Below are 16,352 nucleotides of genomic sequence, written 5' to 3' on the forward strand. Positions count from 1 at the left end.
GCTCCCCCAAGAGGCCCCACAGCAAAGACAAACAGCTCATTGGGACCCCATGCACATCTGGCTGAGCCTTTCCTCAGCCCCTCCCTTCTCTCCTGCTCTTAGGCTCCCGCACGGGCTTATACAGCTCCAGACGTCCTTCAAGTGCTGGAGTTTGAAAGACTTTTCCTCTCCCAGCCGTCCCAGGCCACATATTCATCTGCCACTCCCCAAAGCCGCCTCTGAGCCTGGTGCGCAGCCTGCCTTTAGGGAGCTCCTATCTACTTCGAGAGGAAGAGGAGGAGGACATACGGGGAGCAGAGGCTGCCCACGGAGTCATCGCCTCAGCAGAAGGGGTGATGAGATCAGGGCATAGTCAGGCCCAGCAGGATGGGGCCTGGCCTAGGGCCAGACCAAACCTGGATTGTATCATGTGCCAGCCATGTGCCCCTTGACATGTGATTCTACACATTGGAACCTTAGTCCTCTCCTCTTGAAAATGGCGTGGCTACTCCTTAGCTGAGCCATTTGAAGACTTGTGCATCATGGTTCAGCAGTTCCTCAAAAAGTTGAACATAGAGTTACCATATGGCCCAGCAATTCCAATCCCAAGAGAAACGAAAACACGCACTCACAAATACCTGTACATGAATGTCTGTTAGCAGCATTATTCACAGTAGTCAAAATGGAGGAAACAACCCAAATTTCTATCAACAGATGAATGGATAAATAAAATGTGGTCTATCCATACAATGGAATATTATTCAGCCAAAAAAAGGAACTGAAGAGCCATGTAGTACTTATATGTACTACAATGAGGTTAGAACTCGAAAACACTATGCTCAGTGAAAACAGCCAGATGCAAGGACCACATATTGTATGATTTAATTTACAGTAGTTTCTTGGTATCCTTGGGGGACTGGCTCCAGGATCCCACTGGGATAACAAAAATCTGAGAATGCTCAAGAGCGTGATGATGATAACACCAAGGTCCAGGGGTTGATCCCCATACCAGTTAGCTCCAAAAAAGAAAAAAGAAAGATGATGTAGTGTTTGCATATAACCTATGCACATCATGGGGCTGGCCCGTGGCTCACTTGGGAGAGTGTGGTGCTGATAACCTATGCACATCCCCCCTTACACTTTGTCATCTATGGATTGCTTTTGCCTAATATAATGTAAATGATATGTAAATAGCCATTATACTGTATTGTTTATTTGCATTTTTGTTACACTGTTATTTTAAATTATTTTTTGTTAAATTATTTTTTGCATTCAATTCTATTTTTCCACGAACTTTTTGAAGTACCCTCACGTATGAAGTGTCCAAAATAGGCAAATCCATAGAGACAGAAAGTAACTTAGTGACTTCCAGGGGCTGGGACAGGGAAGGGAAGATGGGAAGTGTTGCTTAATGGGTACAGGTTTCCTTTCGGGTTGATGAAGATGTTTTGGAGCTAGAGGTGGAGGTTGCACGACACTGTCAGAGTACTAAGTGCCACTGAATTGTTCACTTTTAAATGACTAATTTTATGTTATGTGAATTTCACCTCAGTTAAAACAAAAACACCCAGCACAAAGCCCCACACAGAATAATTTCTTAAAATGATATTAAAGGTGCTGAAAAGCAGTTCAGCAGGTAAAGGGGTAGAGGGATAAGCATTCTAGGCAAGGGCAAGGGTTCAAAAAAGAGGGTGTGGTAAAGTCAGAAATTGTCCTCTACTCTGGCCGGGACACATGACTTGTGCAGAGGCCAGAGGGAGGAAGCCCCTGGTCGGTTGGCAGGGGCAAGGCCCAGAAGTCTGGAGGGTGATGGGGGACCTGTGAAAGCTAACCTAGGTTTTTTTTTTTTTTTTTTTTAAAGATGACCGGTAAGGGGATCTCAACCCTTGGCTTGGTGTTGTCAGCACCACGCTCAGCCAGTGAGCGAACTGGCCATCCCTATATAGGATACGAACCCGTGGCCTTGGTGTTATCAGCACCGCACTCTACCGAGTGAGCCATGGGCTGGCCTGCTAACCTAGGTTTTTAAAAGACCACTGTGCAATGGAGAAGACGGTCTGGAGGGGGCAGAAGTGGGTGTGACAAAGTGGGCAGAAGTGGCTGTTACAGGGGGGTGGGGCCGGGGGCTAGAGCCGGGGCAGTGGAAACAAGAGGACAGGGAGGGAGTTCAGAGGTAAAATCGGTGGCGGAAGGGAATGGTGAGGGAGGAGGGTGTGGCTGGAGCACGCCTATCTGTGATACATGAGTTGGCATTGCACACAGAAGGGGAAGCAGTCAATGATGAATTGTCTTGGCCATGGAAGGTGGTGGTGTCTGCGGGGCATTTGAGGGACAGTGTCCAACAGGGAGCTGGGTGTGCTTCCGGGGCTGAGGCCCCAGAACCATCTGAGCTGGAGATGAGAAGAGGCCCCCAGCAGGGAATGGTATTGGAAGCCACAGTGGCTGCAAACCCCTGGGGATAGTGCAGTGTGCAGAGAGAGAACTCTGGGGGGTACCCATCTTTGGGGGAAGGCAGAGAGAGATTGAGTGCCCGGCAAAAAGCGAGCGGTTGGGAGTTTTCAGGTGCGGTTCTGTCGACCTTGGCGCAGACGTGTCAAGCTGTGGGATGAAAAGTATCCACTGGATTTGGCTGAGACTTCCAGTGACCTTGACGAATTTTCTTTGGAGAGCTGGGGGTAAAAGGTGGATTGAACTGGGTTGAGGAATGAATGGGAGGTGAGGAAGTGGAGCTAGCAAGCCAGGGAGGATGGCTCTTTGAAGAAGAGAGAGCCCTAAGGAGAGCGTTTGGGATTGTTTTATGGTGTTTAAAGATCAAGGGGTAGGTGGAAGAGGTGGGGAGGGTATAGGAGGGAGGACTTTTGGGACCCAGGGCCTGGGTGGATGGGTGGGGGACTTGGCCTTGGTCAAGGGGCCAGATACACCCTCTCTGTGGCCAGAGGAAGGAAGGGGGTGTAGCCATGTTTCCAAGTGTGGTGGGAAGAAACCATGGGAGAGCCTGTCTCAAAGATGAGGCCACCTGCGTGGAGTGTGGAGGCTGGCATAGAAAAGGAGGCATAAGTGTGTGAGGTCTTGGAAGGGTCCCTGGGCTGAGTGGGGTACCACAAGGTCAGGCTGGGGCTGGACAGGTTTGAAAGGGCCTAGACAAGGGTTCCCTAGCCTAGCAAATAAAAGGATGTCCAGTTAAATTTGAATTTCAGGTAAACGAGTAATACTTTTTAGTATCAGTATATTCCATGCAATGTTTGGGATATGTTTATACTAAAAAAATCAAAAATAAAAAAATTATACCTTGTTTATCTGAAATTTAAGTCCTGTAATTTACCTGGCAATGCTAGCCTGGCCTGGTGGAGTAGGGGGTAGGGAGAGGGCACGAGGCCAGCATGAGCCCGCCTGGGGCCCAAGCCTGGAGAATGGGCAGCACTGTCAGGCGGAGGGGGACCGAGGGGGGAGAAGGCTGGGGCCGCTGCTGGTTCTTCCCGGTGTGAGCAACCCCCCGTCCCAGAACTTTGGTCTCGTCCCACCCACCCCACGCCCGCCTCATGGTCTCGCCCTAAAGACCCATCGATAACTCTACGCTCGGCCTCGGCCTCTATCGACTCGCTCCGGCTCCCCTCGCCGTCCTCGGCCACGGCGGAGTGCGGATCCGCAAGTAAGGCACGGAGGCCGCGGGACGAGGGCGGGGAAATGGCTGCTGGGTGGCTGGGGGAGCGCAGCCGGGGGGTGCTGGCTAGCAGGACGGGGGCAGGGCGTTCAGCAACGCGCAGGGGAGGTTGCGGGTACAGCCGGGCGGCGCCCCTGCCCATCAGGGCCAGCCGCCGGCCTGCCACGCATGCGCAGCCGCGGCGATCGTGGTCCCCCGCGGCCCGCCCGCCGCTGTGCGCATGCGCGGCCCGCCCCTGCGGCAGAGTTGCGTCCCGGGTATGACTGCCTTCTACCGGCCGCGCCGGCCTGGTGTCCACGCCGGGTACGGGGGGCGGGGCACCGAGCACGCGCCGCGAAGCCGGGGAGCTGCCCCTCGTCGGTTGTCACGCGAGTCCCTGCACCTATCTGAGCCTCAGTTTCCCCATCTCTAAAATGGGAATGATGATATCTGTCTTAGCATTAGCACCAAGTGGACCTGTAATATCCTTAGTACATAGAGGGGACCCCCTAAATACATCACATCTGTCTCCTCTCCAGATTCTCTGGCCTTTGATCCCTGCCGTTCAGATCTTGGGCCCTGTGCACACCTCAGTCTTCCCAGCAGCCACACCATGAACACCTCCCCAGGCACGGTGGGCAGTGACCCGGTCATCTTGGCCACTGCAGGCTATGACCACACTGTGCGGTTCTGGCAGGCCCACAGCGGGATCTGTACCCGCACGGTGCAGCACCAGGACTCTGTATCCTCCACCTGAGCGGCGGGCAGGGTGGTGCTGGGCCGGAGTCCGGGTGGGATGACAGCCTGTGCAAAGGCCTCGGATGAGGATGCAGCAGCTCAAGCCAGAAGGGGGAGGCCTCGAGGGTCCCAGGGCTTCCTTCCCGTCATCCTCCTTAACAGACCCAGCAGGTGAATGCACTGGAGATCACACCAGACCGCAGCATGATTGCTGCTGCAGGTACCTCTGATCCTTGACCTCTAGCCCCTGACCTCTGGTAGGTTGACCCGGGCACAGCCAAGCTTCAGTTCAGTCTGTGTCCCTAGGTTACCAGCACATCCGTATGTATGATCTCAACTCCAATAACCCCAACCCCATCATCAGCTATGACGGAGTCAACAAGAATATTGCCTCTGTGGGCTTCCATGAGGACGGCCGCTGGATGTACACTGGCGGAGAGGACTGCACAGCCAGGATCTGGGACCTCAGGTGTGAGGTGCTGGGAAGGAAGAGCCTGGGCTGAAGGTGGACCACTGTCAAAATGTCCACCAAACTGAGGAGGTTATCTTGAGACCCAAAATGAAGCAGGCAATTCCATGTAGTAAAGCAAAGAATTTTACTAAAGGGTAATTTACATATAGGATGATGGATTGGGCAGGCGACCCCGAGGCTTAGGCAAGGTTTCTCTACACCACCTCTTGGTAAGCCCAAGTTTATATAGGCAGTTCACACAAAGCAGTAGAAGAAACCAAAAGGCACTTACTAACATCAAGAAACAAGCTAACGTCACTAACTCCAGATGTCTTATGACAAGGATTACTAACTATGGTGGTCTTGTGATGTAGATGGCCTGATGGGCTGTTGCCACTCCAGTTCTTAATCATTAAGTTCCCTCTTGGTAGTCAGCAAGCTGTTCCTACCTATTGTTCTAACTACCTTTCCCCTGGTTATTGTATAACTTGTGGGCAAGGTTCACACAAAAGACATAGCAAGTGGTGAGGGCTTCAAGATGGAGTAGGCTATGCTCACAATCTCACAGGCCTGCTGCCTGGGGGTGGAGGGTGGGCCAGGCTGGGAGACCGTCATAAGTCAGGCTCTCTCCAAGCAGAGGCTGAGATGGGGTGCTTTGGGTGTTTGATGTATTCAGGGACCTGAGGACAGGAGGATAGAGTGTATTCCATCAAAGAGCTGGTCCTAGGCCTGGCCCTTGGCTCACTCGGGAGAGTGCGGTGCTGATAACACCAAGGCCACGGGTTCGGATCCTGTATAGGGATGGCTGGTTCGCTCACTGGCTGAGTGTGGTGCTGACAACACCAAGCCAAGAGTAAAGATCCCCTTACTGGTCATCTTTAAAAGAAAAAACCAAAGAGCTGGTCCTGCCTTGAGGCCAGTGGCCGGCCTTCTATTCCCCCAAAGTCAGTTGCTGGCTTCAGGCTGCCCCCTGGAGGGGAAGGCCGAACCTCATAAGTATTTCCTAGGAGGCAGCTCCCATCAGCAGAGGGACAAGGATGAGTTGGCCAGGGAGAAGGCTTCTGAGTAGGACACCAGCATCATCCACTACAGAGTGTGTGTGTCCCCACCCCGCAGGTCCCGGAACCTGCAGTGTCAGCGGATCTTCCAGGTGAATGCCCCCATTAACTGTGTGTGCCTGCACCCCAACCAGGTGAGGGGTACTCTTGGTGGGGGGGCACCTTGGGGGCTTTGGAGGTCGGGGGTCCTGCCCTGCCTCACCTCCCCTGGACTGCAGGCAGAGCTCATTGTGGGTGACCAGAGCGGTGCTATCCACATCTGGGACTTGAAAACAGACCACAACGAGCAGCTGATCCCCGAGCCCGAGGTCTCCATCACATCTGCCCACATCGACCCCGACGCCAGCTACATGGCGGCAGTCAATAGCACTGTGAGTCCTGGGTGCGGTGCAGAGGTGGGGCAGCTGGGACCCAGCCCTTACCCCCTGCAGACCGCTTGTTTCAGGGTGTTTCTCAGGCTCTTCCTCTTCCCCCACAACCTTGCCTCCCGCTCCTGGGCTCCAGCCCCTACCCAGCCACCAAAGCCAGAAAGTTGGTGTCACTCCTGATGCCACCTCTCGTTACCTGCCACAGCCCACCCAACAGGTTGGTTACTTCAGTCTCCAGAGCCTCTGTCAAGTCTGTCTACTTCCTTCTTTTCTCCCTGTCAGCTGATCTCCTGACAGCTGATGCAGTCTCTCTGTGGCCTCCCTTCCCCGCTCTGACGTCCCCAGTCCTCTGATCCCTTCTCCCTCAGCCACCAGAAGTGTTCTTTAGCATTACTGGGCAGATTGCATTGACCCTGAGGAGACCCCGCGATGCTCCTGGGCCCCGACCATGGCCTGAAGGACGTGGTAGCTGGCTCTTGCTCTCCACACCACCCACATTCTCTGTCTTTAACTTGGCTTCAGTACTAGTGCACAACATGTCCCTCTTTGCCTGTACCATTCCCTCATTCTGGGTGCCCTTCTCCCGTTGTGTTCTTCACGTTCCTGTTGGCCTGTGGCATCCTCCAGGAAGGCACATGTGAGTCCCTAGCCAGGCGTGGCCCCTGCTCTCTGCTGGCCGGGTGTGGCCCGTGGTTGGGGCCAGGCCTCCCAGTTGCCACCTACAGGCAGGACCAAAGGTACCCACCAGCTCACCCCTGGCTCCCAGGTCCCTGTGCACAGCTGGCCTCCGGTGTTGGGGCCCCGGTATCCAGGTCCAGCCTCAGGTTGCCCTTCCCCATGTCTTAGACTGGAGGCTCTGAGCTTCCTGTGACTGCCCTGCTACCCTGTAGGGAAACTGCTATGTCTGGAATCTGACGGGGGGCATTGGCGACGAGGTGACACAGCTTATCCCCAAGACCAAGATCCCTGCCCACACACGCTATGCCCTGCAGTGCCGCTTCAGCCCCGATTCCACGTGAGTGCAGGGCCTGGTGGCCCAGGAGGGGACCTGTCTGGGGCTGGGGGCTTGACGGGTCGGGGCCCAGCTGGTGCATGGCAGGAGGGTGCAGGGTGGGAGTGGCTGCTGTATGACATCCCCCATGCACCCTCCCCCCTCCCCCCCAGGCTCCTCGCTACCTGCTCGGCCGACCAGACGTGTAAGATCTGGAGGACGTCCAACTTCTCCCTGATGACGGAGCTCAGCATCAGGAGCAGCAACCCTGGGGAGTCGTCCCGTGGCTGGATGTGGGGCTGCGCCTTCTCAGGGGACTCCCAGTACATCGTCACCGGTGAGCCCTGCCCGCTTGCCTCTCCTACTCCTGCCGGTCGAGGCTGCTGTGTCTCCTGTGCTGCGGGCCAACCTGCCTGGCCTGGGCCTGCACCCTGAGGTGCTGCCCAATCCCTCCCTCCCACAGCTTCCTCGGACAACCTGGCCCGGCTCTGGTGTGTGGAGACTGGAGAGATCAAAAGGGAGTATGGCGGCCACCAGAAAGCTGTTGTCTGCTTGGCCTTCAATGACAGCGTGCTGGGCTAGCCTGTGCCCCTAGGGATTGCAAGCAGCCGTCAGGCATTTGGGACTGCCCGGTGCAGGTGGCACCAGTTGAATGTATTTGTACAGCCCCCAGGTCCGAGTGAAACCCCATGGGCTAGCCTCTACCAGCCCAGATGAGCTGGCCCTGCCTGGACTACCCTGGCCCCCCTCGGCCAGCCTAGACTTGCCAGGCTGGCCCGCCTGGGGCTCCCTTGGCCCTGGTTGTGTGTCTGGATGTGACAGGGCACAGGAGGCCTGCCCAAGCCAGGCTGCATTTCACTTGGCTGGGATAGCCTGCGCTCCCTTCAAGAAGCTGGGACCCCCAGGGTCTGGAGAGGGAGTTGAGGCTGGTGCCCACCCCCATGCCGGTACTCTGCCCTGCCCCCCGCCCATTTCAGGCCCTGAGGCCACAAAGCACGCTGGACTGCTAGGTGGAAGGGTTTATTAGTTCCTGCTGCAGCTGCCCTCCAGGGTGCTGGCAACCTGGGGACAGGGTGGGCCTGTGGGGACCCAGGCCGGGCTGAGCCAGGCCAGAGGGCTTAGTCTGGGAGGTAATAAAAGCAGACTGACACACAGATGTTGCTCGGGAAGCAGATGTCAATGCAGAGATAGATCAACCGCTGCCTCCGGGGTCCTGGGTGAGAGGGGGCTCCATGAATTCCCAAAGGACTCCCCCCTCTTTCCCCTGTAGCTCCTCAGACTGCCCAGCGGGAGCCACAGGCCCCTCCACAAAGCCTCCCCCAACTCACCCTCTGATCGGCGGGCCCAGTAGATGGGGGTCTTGGCACAAAGGTGCTGCACAGAAACCCCGACCTGGGCAGGGTCCACCGCGTGGCTCCCAAGCACTGCCAGGAGCTCCTGGGCATAGTGGGTGTCTTGGCTGGGGCTTTGAGCCCCTTGGGCCTGTAGAGAAGGCTCTGGTGGGGCCATGGGGTGGGGGCATTTCTGCTTCCCCGGCTGGGCAGAGCCCATGCGTCCCTGCCCCCACCTTGATGGCCCCAGCTGCAGCTCTTGTCAGCAGCCTCAGCTAGGGGAAGATAGAGCTTTCTGTTCCCCTGAAACCAGAGCCCCAGCCTGCCCTGGGCCTGGGGCCAGACTCAGTGTCCTGTGTGTAGCCCAGGCCCAGGGACCGAGCTGAGCAGGCTGCTCACCCTCGAGGTGTTCACCAGCAGCTGCAGCATGTCCCAATCCTGGGCCTCCATCAGGCGGAGGAAGCAGGCCTGGTGCTCCGCAGGGCGGTAACAGATGCAGCCCTGGGGAGGCAGGTGCGTGAGGCAGGGCCACCCCAGCACCCACAGTGGTGACCCTCTCCCTGGTCACTCACACTTTGCCCGTCGAACAGCACCACCCAGCTGCGGTTGCTTTGCAGTGGAGTCACCATGATGGTTGCTGTGTTCTGGGCCGCATCCACCAGGGTGGTTTGGTTGGACCTGAGCACCCGGGGGCTCGGGAGAGTCAGCTGGAACATCTGCAGCAGTGGCTGAGAGTGGGTAGTTGTTCAGCTGGGCAGGCTGGGGCCACCCCAACACACCCCCATCCCTGGGCTGTAGGATTTCTGACATCACCTGAGTGGGTCCTTCCACCCCTCCAGTCCTCTGGCCATCTGCTCCTGGCCCCGGCCTCCCTTCCCCTTCCCACTGTCCACGTCCCTGGTCCTGAGGAGGGGCTCACCTTCGGAGGGCTGTGAGCAAAGCCAAGAAGCCCCCCAGCCACGGCCCCTGCAGTGGCCAGTGCCAGCAGCAGCAGCAGGCCTGCGGCTCTCCAGCTGCCATGGTAGGGCTTGGTCTTCACCTGGGGGAATGCTGGGGTCAGTGGGGTCCTTGGGGTTAGAGACCAGGAAGCAGGTTTGCTTAGGGGAGGTGGGGGCTGAGGTGGGATGGGTGGTGGGCACTCCTGGTCTCTGCCCAGGCATCCCTGGCTCTTTGTCCGTGGGGTGGTTGGAGGCACTCACCCCAGCACGCCTGGTCCCAGGGCTCTCAGCCTCAGCGTGGCAGCTCCCTTGCTCCATGCTGCAGCCCCTGCTGACAATGCACCAATTGTCTGCAGCCCCTTGGAGGAGTCTGCCAGGGAAGCTGCTGTACCCCTCCCCTCCTGACCCCACTGCCTCCTTCTCAGCTCAATGTCTCATATCCAGGTCAGAGCCAGAACAGTCCCCTCCCTGCCACCTGGTGGGGTGCCTGTTACCAGACCTGGCTCTCCAGACACCTGGCCTGTGCAGACTGGACAGCACAAGGGCTGGGAGGACAGGATGGAGCCCTAGTTGCCCAACATGGAGGGCAGCCCAGGCCTGGTCAGCAGGACTCTATGTCTAGTTGGGGCAGATTAAATTTTTCCTAAAGGGGTCTGTTTTTAGTCTCTTGGGTTATCTGTACACTCTGAGAGCTGGCACGGGGTCTAGTTCTCAGTGAGCTGCCAATAAATGCCTGTTTGATGAATGACTGGTGTGGGATTGTGCTACCCAGCACCTCCAACACAGGATGGGCATCCTGCAGGGCACATGCCTGAGACCAGGTGGGTTCCAGGAGGCTGGGCCATGGGCAGGCAGCTGACAGGAGCATCCCACATGCCCCAGGACGGTCAGGTCAGTGCTGGTGTCTGCCTGGCATGGCTTCTTAACTCAGCTCTGCTTGCTGCCCTGGCTCCTGGTTTGCATCTCCAGTACCTGCCGCATGCAGCCAGCGCAGGAATGCTCATGCCAGCTATGCTGCACTGTCCTTTTCTACTCTGGTTTTGTGTCTTGCTTTTCCTAATTCTTCAGAACCTGTTCCCCTGTAACAGGCCTGAAATGGGGTGTGGCTGTGTGGTCAGGTTCTAGCTCTGGAATTGGAATCCCACCCCGCCCCCACCGCGGCTAGACAGCCGTGTCTCAAGGCATGAGCAAGGAACGCCAGGGTCAGTATGAGTCAGCACAGATTTGAGAGTTTAATGTGCATTCGGGTTTACACAGTGTAACGACCCCTTGCAGGCTGGGGACGGGGTACACACAGGCTCCAGGGCGGTGGGTCGGCAGGAGAAGGAGGCATCAATGGCTGCCGCACCTGCTGTGTGCTCCTGGTGTGGGTGACAACGCCCTGACAGGCCCGCTCAATTTCCAGACCCACCTTGAGCCGACCTCGCAGAGCCAACGTCAGCACCACCAACCTCACAGGCGCGGCTGCACTCGTGTTGGCCTGCAGCAGTCCAAACCCCAGACACCCCAGGCCTGAGAGGAGCTGAGGCTCAGGACCCCTTTATTGCTCTGAGAACTCTCAGTGAACAAGCAGAGGAGCGCTGTGACCCGGGCTGGGAGAGAAGCACTGGGTGCAGGGCAGGCACAGGGAAGGAGTCGGCCAAAAGGAACAGCTTCCCAGGCTCTGCCCTGCAAGTGCTGCTGACAGTCTGCTTATCTGGCCTGTTAAAGGTCAGCAGACTTAGGAACCAGGCAGAAAAGGCCAGAGCCCCTGCCAGGAACCCTTGGCTGGCTGGTGGACCTCACCAATCCCCCTGCTGGCCATTGACAAGGGAATCCAGGGGCCAAGGTGGGTGGCTTCATGGCCATTGGCATCGAACCCCACCACACCAGGAGATGAGGACAGGAAGAGACTGGATGTTTTGTAAAGGACCTCCTGTTCTTGGGACACTTCTTTCCTCCACCTCCCAGAGGGTGCCCTGGGCAACAGGCATTCCCTTGGCCAGCACATGCCTTTAGCCATGCTGCTAGCTGTAGGCACGGAGACTTCTTCAGTGGGATTTTCCCTATGACGCAGAGCACAGCTATTAATCAAAACACTTAAGATTCAATTCCAACACCTAACAAAGTTGTTCACAAGTTTTAAAAAAAATAACTTTTGGCACCAACGCTGCTCTGACCCCCCTGCACAGCAGCCCAGAGTTCAGTGAAGGCATCCACGCCCTCTTGGTGGCTAGGCCACCAATACGCCACCAGTCCAAGTCACCTGGGTTTAAACTCAGCCCAGAGGTTTAGCTGGGCTGAGTTTACACAACTGGGCAAATGTGTATGAGAAGTGGCAGCCCTGGGTATCTGAAACGGAACAGACACTCAATTGAGACATCAGAGTGGTTTTGGAGGAAGTGCGGAGAGGGAGTGGCAAGGGCAGCATGCCACACCCAAGGACAGGGAAATGCCACCAGGAGCAGCCCCCTGCTCCTAGCCTGCAGGAGAGCTGCGAGGCTGCAGCAGACTGTGCGCTGACGACCACTGAGGCCCTGGTGTGGTATGCACAAGCTCCTCACCAAAGTCACCCTAATCAGCCGCTCTCCTCCTCTGCCCTTCAGGGGGGCTTGATCCCTGAATGAATTTTTCAGTGAAACAACATACAGCCCTACACCCACCTTAGTCCCATCAGCAGCAGGCCCTGAGGTTACCTGAATCCTGGACAGATGCTGAGCCAGCCCTTGCTGGCAGCATCCCAGGCCCAGGACCCCCCCCCAAATGCCCTCTAGGCTTAAAAGTGCATCTTAAAACATAAGCAACTGTAAACAAAATCGCCCCCCAAACGTTTACTTACAAGGTTAGCAACTAACGCCTTTGCTTAACTCCAATTACACTCTCTGAAACCACTAGCTGAGCGGATGCTAAAGTCCCACTTACTAATTTGGGTAACTGATCTTCAAATTTGTTTTGTTTTGTTTTTTTATTCTGGAGATTAAAGACACTAGGTCTTTAACCTTGAAGGGCGGGCAAAAGGTCTGCTATGCTGTCGACATAGAAGTCAGGGACCATCTTCTTCTTAACCTCGCAGTCGCTTTCCTGGTTACTCCTCACGTCCCCCAGAGTGGAGACCCCGGTGAGGGTCAGCACGGTCTTCAGGCCGCAGGTGGCACCCAGGAGGATGTCCGTGTCCAGGCGGTCTCCCACCATGACTGTGCGCTCGGGGTCGAGGCCGTACTCCCGGGACACGCAGTCGAAGATGAAGCGGCTGGGCTTCCCGATGATGTCGGCCTGGCGCTGGGCGGCCATCTCCACGGCGCGGACCAGACAGCCGGTGCCTGCGGGCGGAGAGAGGGGTGGGACAGCGCGCCCGGGGGTCAGAGGCAGGGACCCGACCCCGCGGCCCGCCCCCGCCGCCCGACCCGGGGCGCACGGACCCGCGGTGAAGCGGCCATTCTCGAGCGGCAGCCGGTTGTCCATATTGGTGCCCACGAGCAGGCAGCCCGGCCGCTGCAGGTAGCGCACGGCCTTGGTGAGCTTCATGTAGCTGAAGTGCGGATCGAAGCCCACCACCACGGCGCGCACGTCGGGCTCGAGCGGCGCGTCCAGCCAGTCGCCGGGGCCGTCACCCTGCAGCGGCTCGGGCCCCACGCCCACGCTGGCGACGCCCGCGGCCCGCAGCTCGGCGGCCAGCGCCGGGCCGCCCAGCACGTAGGCCTTGGGGGCCGGCGCGCCCGCCAGGCGCTGGCGCAGGTAGACTGCCGTGCAGTAGGCCGTGCCGAAGACCTCGGGCCCCGCACCGGGGGCCGTCGGGCCGCCGAAGCCCAAGCGCCGCAGCTTCTCGGCGTAGGCCGCGCGGGTCTTGCTGCTGTTGTTGGTGATAAAGCCCAGGCGCTTGCCGCGGGCCCGCAGCGCGCTCACCGCCTCAGGCGCGCCGGGCACGGCCGTCTCGCCGCGCCATAGCACGCCGTCGCAGTCGAACAGCAGCGTGTCCACGCCGGCCAGCAGCGCCCGGGCCCGCTCGGCGCTCAGCCGCACGCAGCGGGCGTCGTCGTCGCCGCCAGCCTCCGCCTCCGCCATGGCCGCCCGCCCGCCGCCGCCGCCGCCGCCGCCGCCGCCGCCGCCGCCGCCGCCGCCGCCGCCGCCGCCGCCGCCGCCGCCGCCGGCCGCTCCTCGCAGCCGCCCGCTGCGGCGCTCGCCCCGCCCCCGGCGCGCTCATTGGCGCCGCGCCTCGCGCGCACGGTCCATTGGCCGCCGCCTGCGCCGGCCCGCCCACGCCTGCCTCGGGCGCTCGGAGCCAACCGGCGCGGCCCGGCGCGCGGTCATTGGCTGTCGGTCTCGGGGCGCCGCGGGGATTGGCTGGCAGGGCGCCAAACGGCACTCGCCGTGCAGCGCTTTCTGCGGAAGCGCTGCGGAGGCTCGGTGGAGCCGGTGCAGGACGCCGCGCCGCCGCCCATTGGAGGCGACTGGTCATCCTAGGTGACGGAGCCCCGAATCGAGAGCCAGCCCCGGCCGGGCCTCCTTCCCCAGCAGGCCTTGTGTTCCTACCTCCAGCCCTTTGCAAACACGTCTTCCCTGTTCACGCGAACCCACAATTCATTGCAAGGCAGCAGGATTAGGGTCTAAGAGGACGACACGCAGTAACGGGCGCTGTTGTCATCGTTAGTTATTCGGTGTTAACTTTTATTGAGGCATAACATACAGCAAAGGGCGTAAATCTTCATGTGCAACTCCATACAATTCTTACACACCCATGTGAACACAACCGAGATCAAGATACAGAGTATTTTCAACATCTCAAAGTCCCCTCGTGTCTCTGTCCCGTCAATAGAGGGCACCCCGCCCCCAACCGTTTTTCTGTTGTTACCAGAGTCATGGCTGAGTCTGCCTGTTGCTATGACCTCGCCTGGGTCTTGCTTCTTTGGCTCAACAGAATGTCTGCGAAATCCATCCTTCTCAGCTTGTCATTTTTATTTTTATTTAATCGTCATGAGGGCCATTGTAAGAATATGCCCCGTTTATCTGTTCTACAGTTGTGAGCATTTGGGTTGTTTCCAGTTTGGAGCTATTGCAAATAAGACCCCTATGAAAATTCTTGTTCCTGTCATATGTGGACACATGTCCTCATTTTTCTTGGGTATATACTTGGAAGTGGAATTGCGGGGTCATAGGGTCGGTGTATGTTTATCAATATTACTTTTAATAGGGCCAGATATTAGAATAGCAGAGCTCAGCTTCCTAAGGATCTGCCTGTGCCGGGTGATCTAGCCCCCAACTCCTAGTGTGTCAACCCCCTGCTCCTCTTTTGGGCCCCAGCTCTCCATGAAGTCTTCTCTGGATCAACACCCACTCCCAAACCCATCAGGCAAAGCCAGTGACCTCAGTTCCTTTAGGGTCCTGTTTGTTTACACAATGGCCCATTTCTGTTGGTCTCTGCTGGCCTGGAAACCCCTGGAGGACAGGCACCACAGCCCACAAGTGCAGGGCCTGCAAAGATTTCCTGCCTGGAGCACCCCACCGCCTGGGAGGAGAACCTTCCTCCCTGAATCTTCATGCTTGGTGTTGGTGGTGGCGTTGACCCTGAAAACAACTGGATTTGAAAAAAGATCACAAACCTTGCTTTTACCACCCAGCAACACCCAGTTGATCTGGTACACTGGGCAGGATGGGAAATATTGAAGATGTCCAGCATAGCCAGGTTTCTACAGAACTTGGTTTACTGGGAACTGAGGAAGCATCTAGACAGAAAGTGCTGCTCCTTAGATGATTCTGCATCATCTTGTCAGAATCCCAGGACAGCCCTGAGAGGCAGGACTGTTAGTACCTTCATTTGTAGATGAGGATACTGAACCACAGAGAGTCACCAGCTGGACAATGCAGAATTGGGATTAAACTCAGTTGACCCTAAAACTGAGCTCTGCTGCATCTTGTTGGTTTAACATCTGGTTAACATCTGCTGAGCGTGCCCGTACGTCTATAGTTGGTAGGGACTGAGCAAGCAGAGTGGGAGGGGTGGAATGGTCAGTAGTGAGAGAGGATGGTTGTGGCCAAGGTCCTGGAGGAGGCTAGAAGGGACAGTGCTCTTTATGGGGGAGGATGGAACTTGGGTGAGGGCAGGGTGAGGTGGTCCCATGTCTGGATGGGAGAGGAGCCCATCACAATGTGTGCCTAGTATATACCTTCGAGTGGATGGCACCAGTGTCCCCTGAAGCGAAGAATTTGTACTGCACATGGAATGGTTTTAGGTGGTGCAAGGACAGACACTATTTTTTTTTTTTCTTAAAAGATGACCAGTAAGGGGATCTTAACCCTTGACTTGGTGTTGTCAGCACCAAGCTCACCCCGTGAGATAACCAGCCATCCCTATATGGGATCCGAACCCGTGGCCTTGGTGTTATCAGCACCACACTCTCCCGAGTGAGCCACAGGCCAGCCCGACACTATTTAATTTTAACAGTATTGCATGGATTTACACTGTATTAGAAAACACAAGTAGCCATTGAATCTGTATTTTTACAGATGCTATTTATTGCTTCAAATGAGTTAAGCAAAAAAGAGGGTCATTGAAAAAGGACTCAAGTGGCAACAAAAATTAGGATACAACTTAAATGTTCTTCAACATATGATTGGTTAAATAAAGTCTATCCAACCAAGGGGGAATGAGCAGCCCTGATAAAGGATTTTGGAGTTTCTATATAGGTATGGCCATGGAAAGTCAACACGTTCAGTTGAGTCTGGCTGAGGGCAGGTTGGGAAAGGAGGTCATCTGGGGAAAGGGAGACTCTGGTCTTGCTGCCTGCTCCCAGCCATTCTACCTACCAGTGACCTCTCTGCTCCTGTGCCTGAGGGTTTGCCTGGGCTCTAGCCAAGGCAGGGCTCAGAGCTCACAGATGAGAA

At 57.0% G+C, this 16,352-nt stretch overlaps 3 protein-coding genes across 7 annotated transcripts; 1 reads left to right on the plus strand and 2 right to left on the minus strand.

The window, feature by feature from the left end:
* Nucleotides 1–3,580: 3,580 nt before the first annotated feature.
* Nucleotides 3,581–8,379, plus strand: MLST8 (MTOR associated protein, LST8 homolog). Of its 5 annotated transcripts, none has more exons than XM_063099510.1 (10): nucleotides 3,581–3,628; nucleotides 4,159–4,361; nucleotides 4,526–4,577; nucleotides 4,664–4,826; nucleotides 5,925–6,000; nucleotides 6,085–6,237; nucleotides 6,371–6,451; nucleotides 7,125–7,249; nucleotides 7,399–7,562; nucleotides 7,689–8,379. In XM_063099510.1, the coding sequence occupies exons 2-10, from the start codon at nucleotides 4,233–4,235 to the stop codon at nucleotides 7,805–7,807; spliced, it is 1,062 nt and encodes a 353-aa protein (XP_062955580.1). In that variant the 5' UTR covers nucleotides 3,581–3,628; nucleotides 4,159–4,232; the 3' UTR covers nucleotides 7,808–8,379. The 5 variants fall into 5 exon arrangements, with proteins under 5 accessions (XP_062955580.1, XP_062955582.1, XP_062955581.1 ...); XM_063099512.1 differs by having other exon boundaries at nucleotides 5,925–5,958; XM_063099511.1 differs by having other exon boundaries at nucleotides 4,529–4,577.
* Nucleotides 8,344–11,336, minus strand: BRICD5 (BRICHOS domain containing 5). The gene is made up of 7 exons (XM_063101077.1): nucleotides 11,280–11,336; nucleotides 10,843–10,974; nucleotides 9,476–9,595; nucleotides 9,129–9,284; nucleotides 8,956–9,057; nucleotides 8,554–8,707; nucleotides 8,344–8,438 (listed from the first exon to the last, which is right to left on the minus strand). The coding sequence occupies exons 1-7, from the start codon at nucleotides 11,334–11,336 to the stop codon at nucleotides 8,344–8,346; spliced, it is 816 nt and encodes a 271-aa protein (XP_062957147.1).
* On the minus strand, nucleotides 10,708–13,540 carry PGP (phosphoglycolate phosphatase). Its single transcript, XM_063100057.1, has 2 exons — nucleotides 12,893–13,540; nucleotides 10,708–12,793 (listed from the first exon to the last, which is right to left on the minus strand). The coding sequence occupies exons 1-2, from the start codon at nucleotides 13,533–13,535 to the stop codon at nucleotides 12,468–12,470; spliced, it is 969 nt and encodes a 322-aa protein (XP_062956127.1). The 5' UTR covers nucleotides 13,536–13,540; the 3' UTR covers nucleotides 10,708–12,467.
* Between the last annotated feature and the right edge of the window lie 2,812 nt (nucleotides 13,541–16,352).

The sequence above is a fragment of the Cynocephalus volans genome, chromosome 6 (assembly GCF_027409185.1).
Source record: "Cynocephalus volans isolate mCynVol1 chromosome 6, mCynVol1.pri, whole genome shotgun sequence".
NCBI lineage: Eukaryota > Metazoa > Chordata > Mammalia > Dermoptera > Cynocephalidae > Cynocephalus > Cynocephalus volans.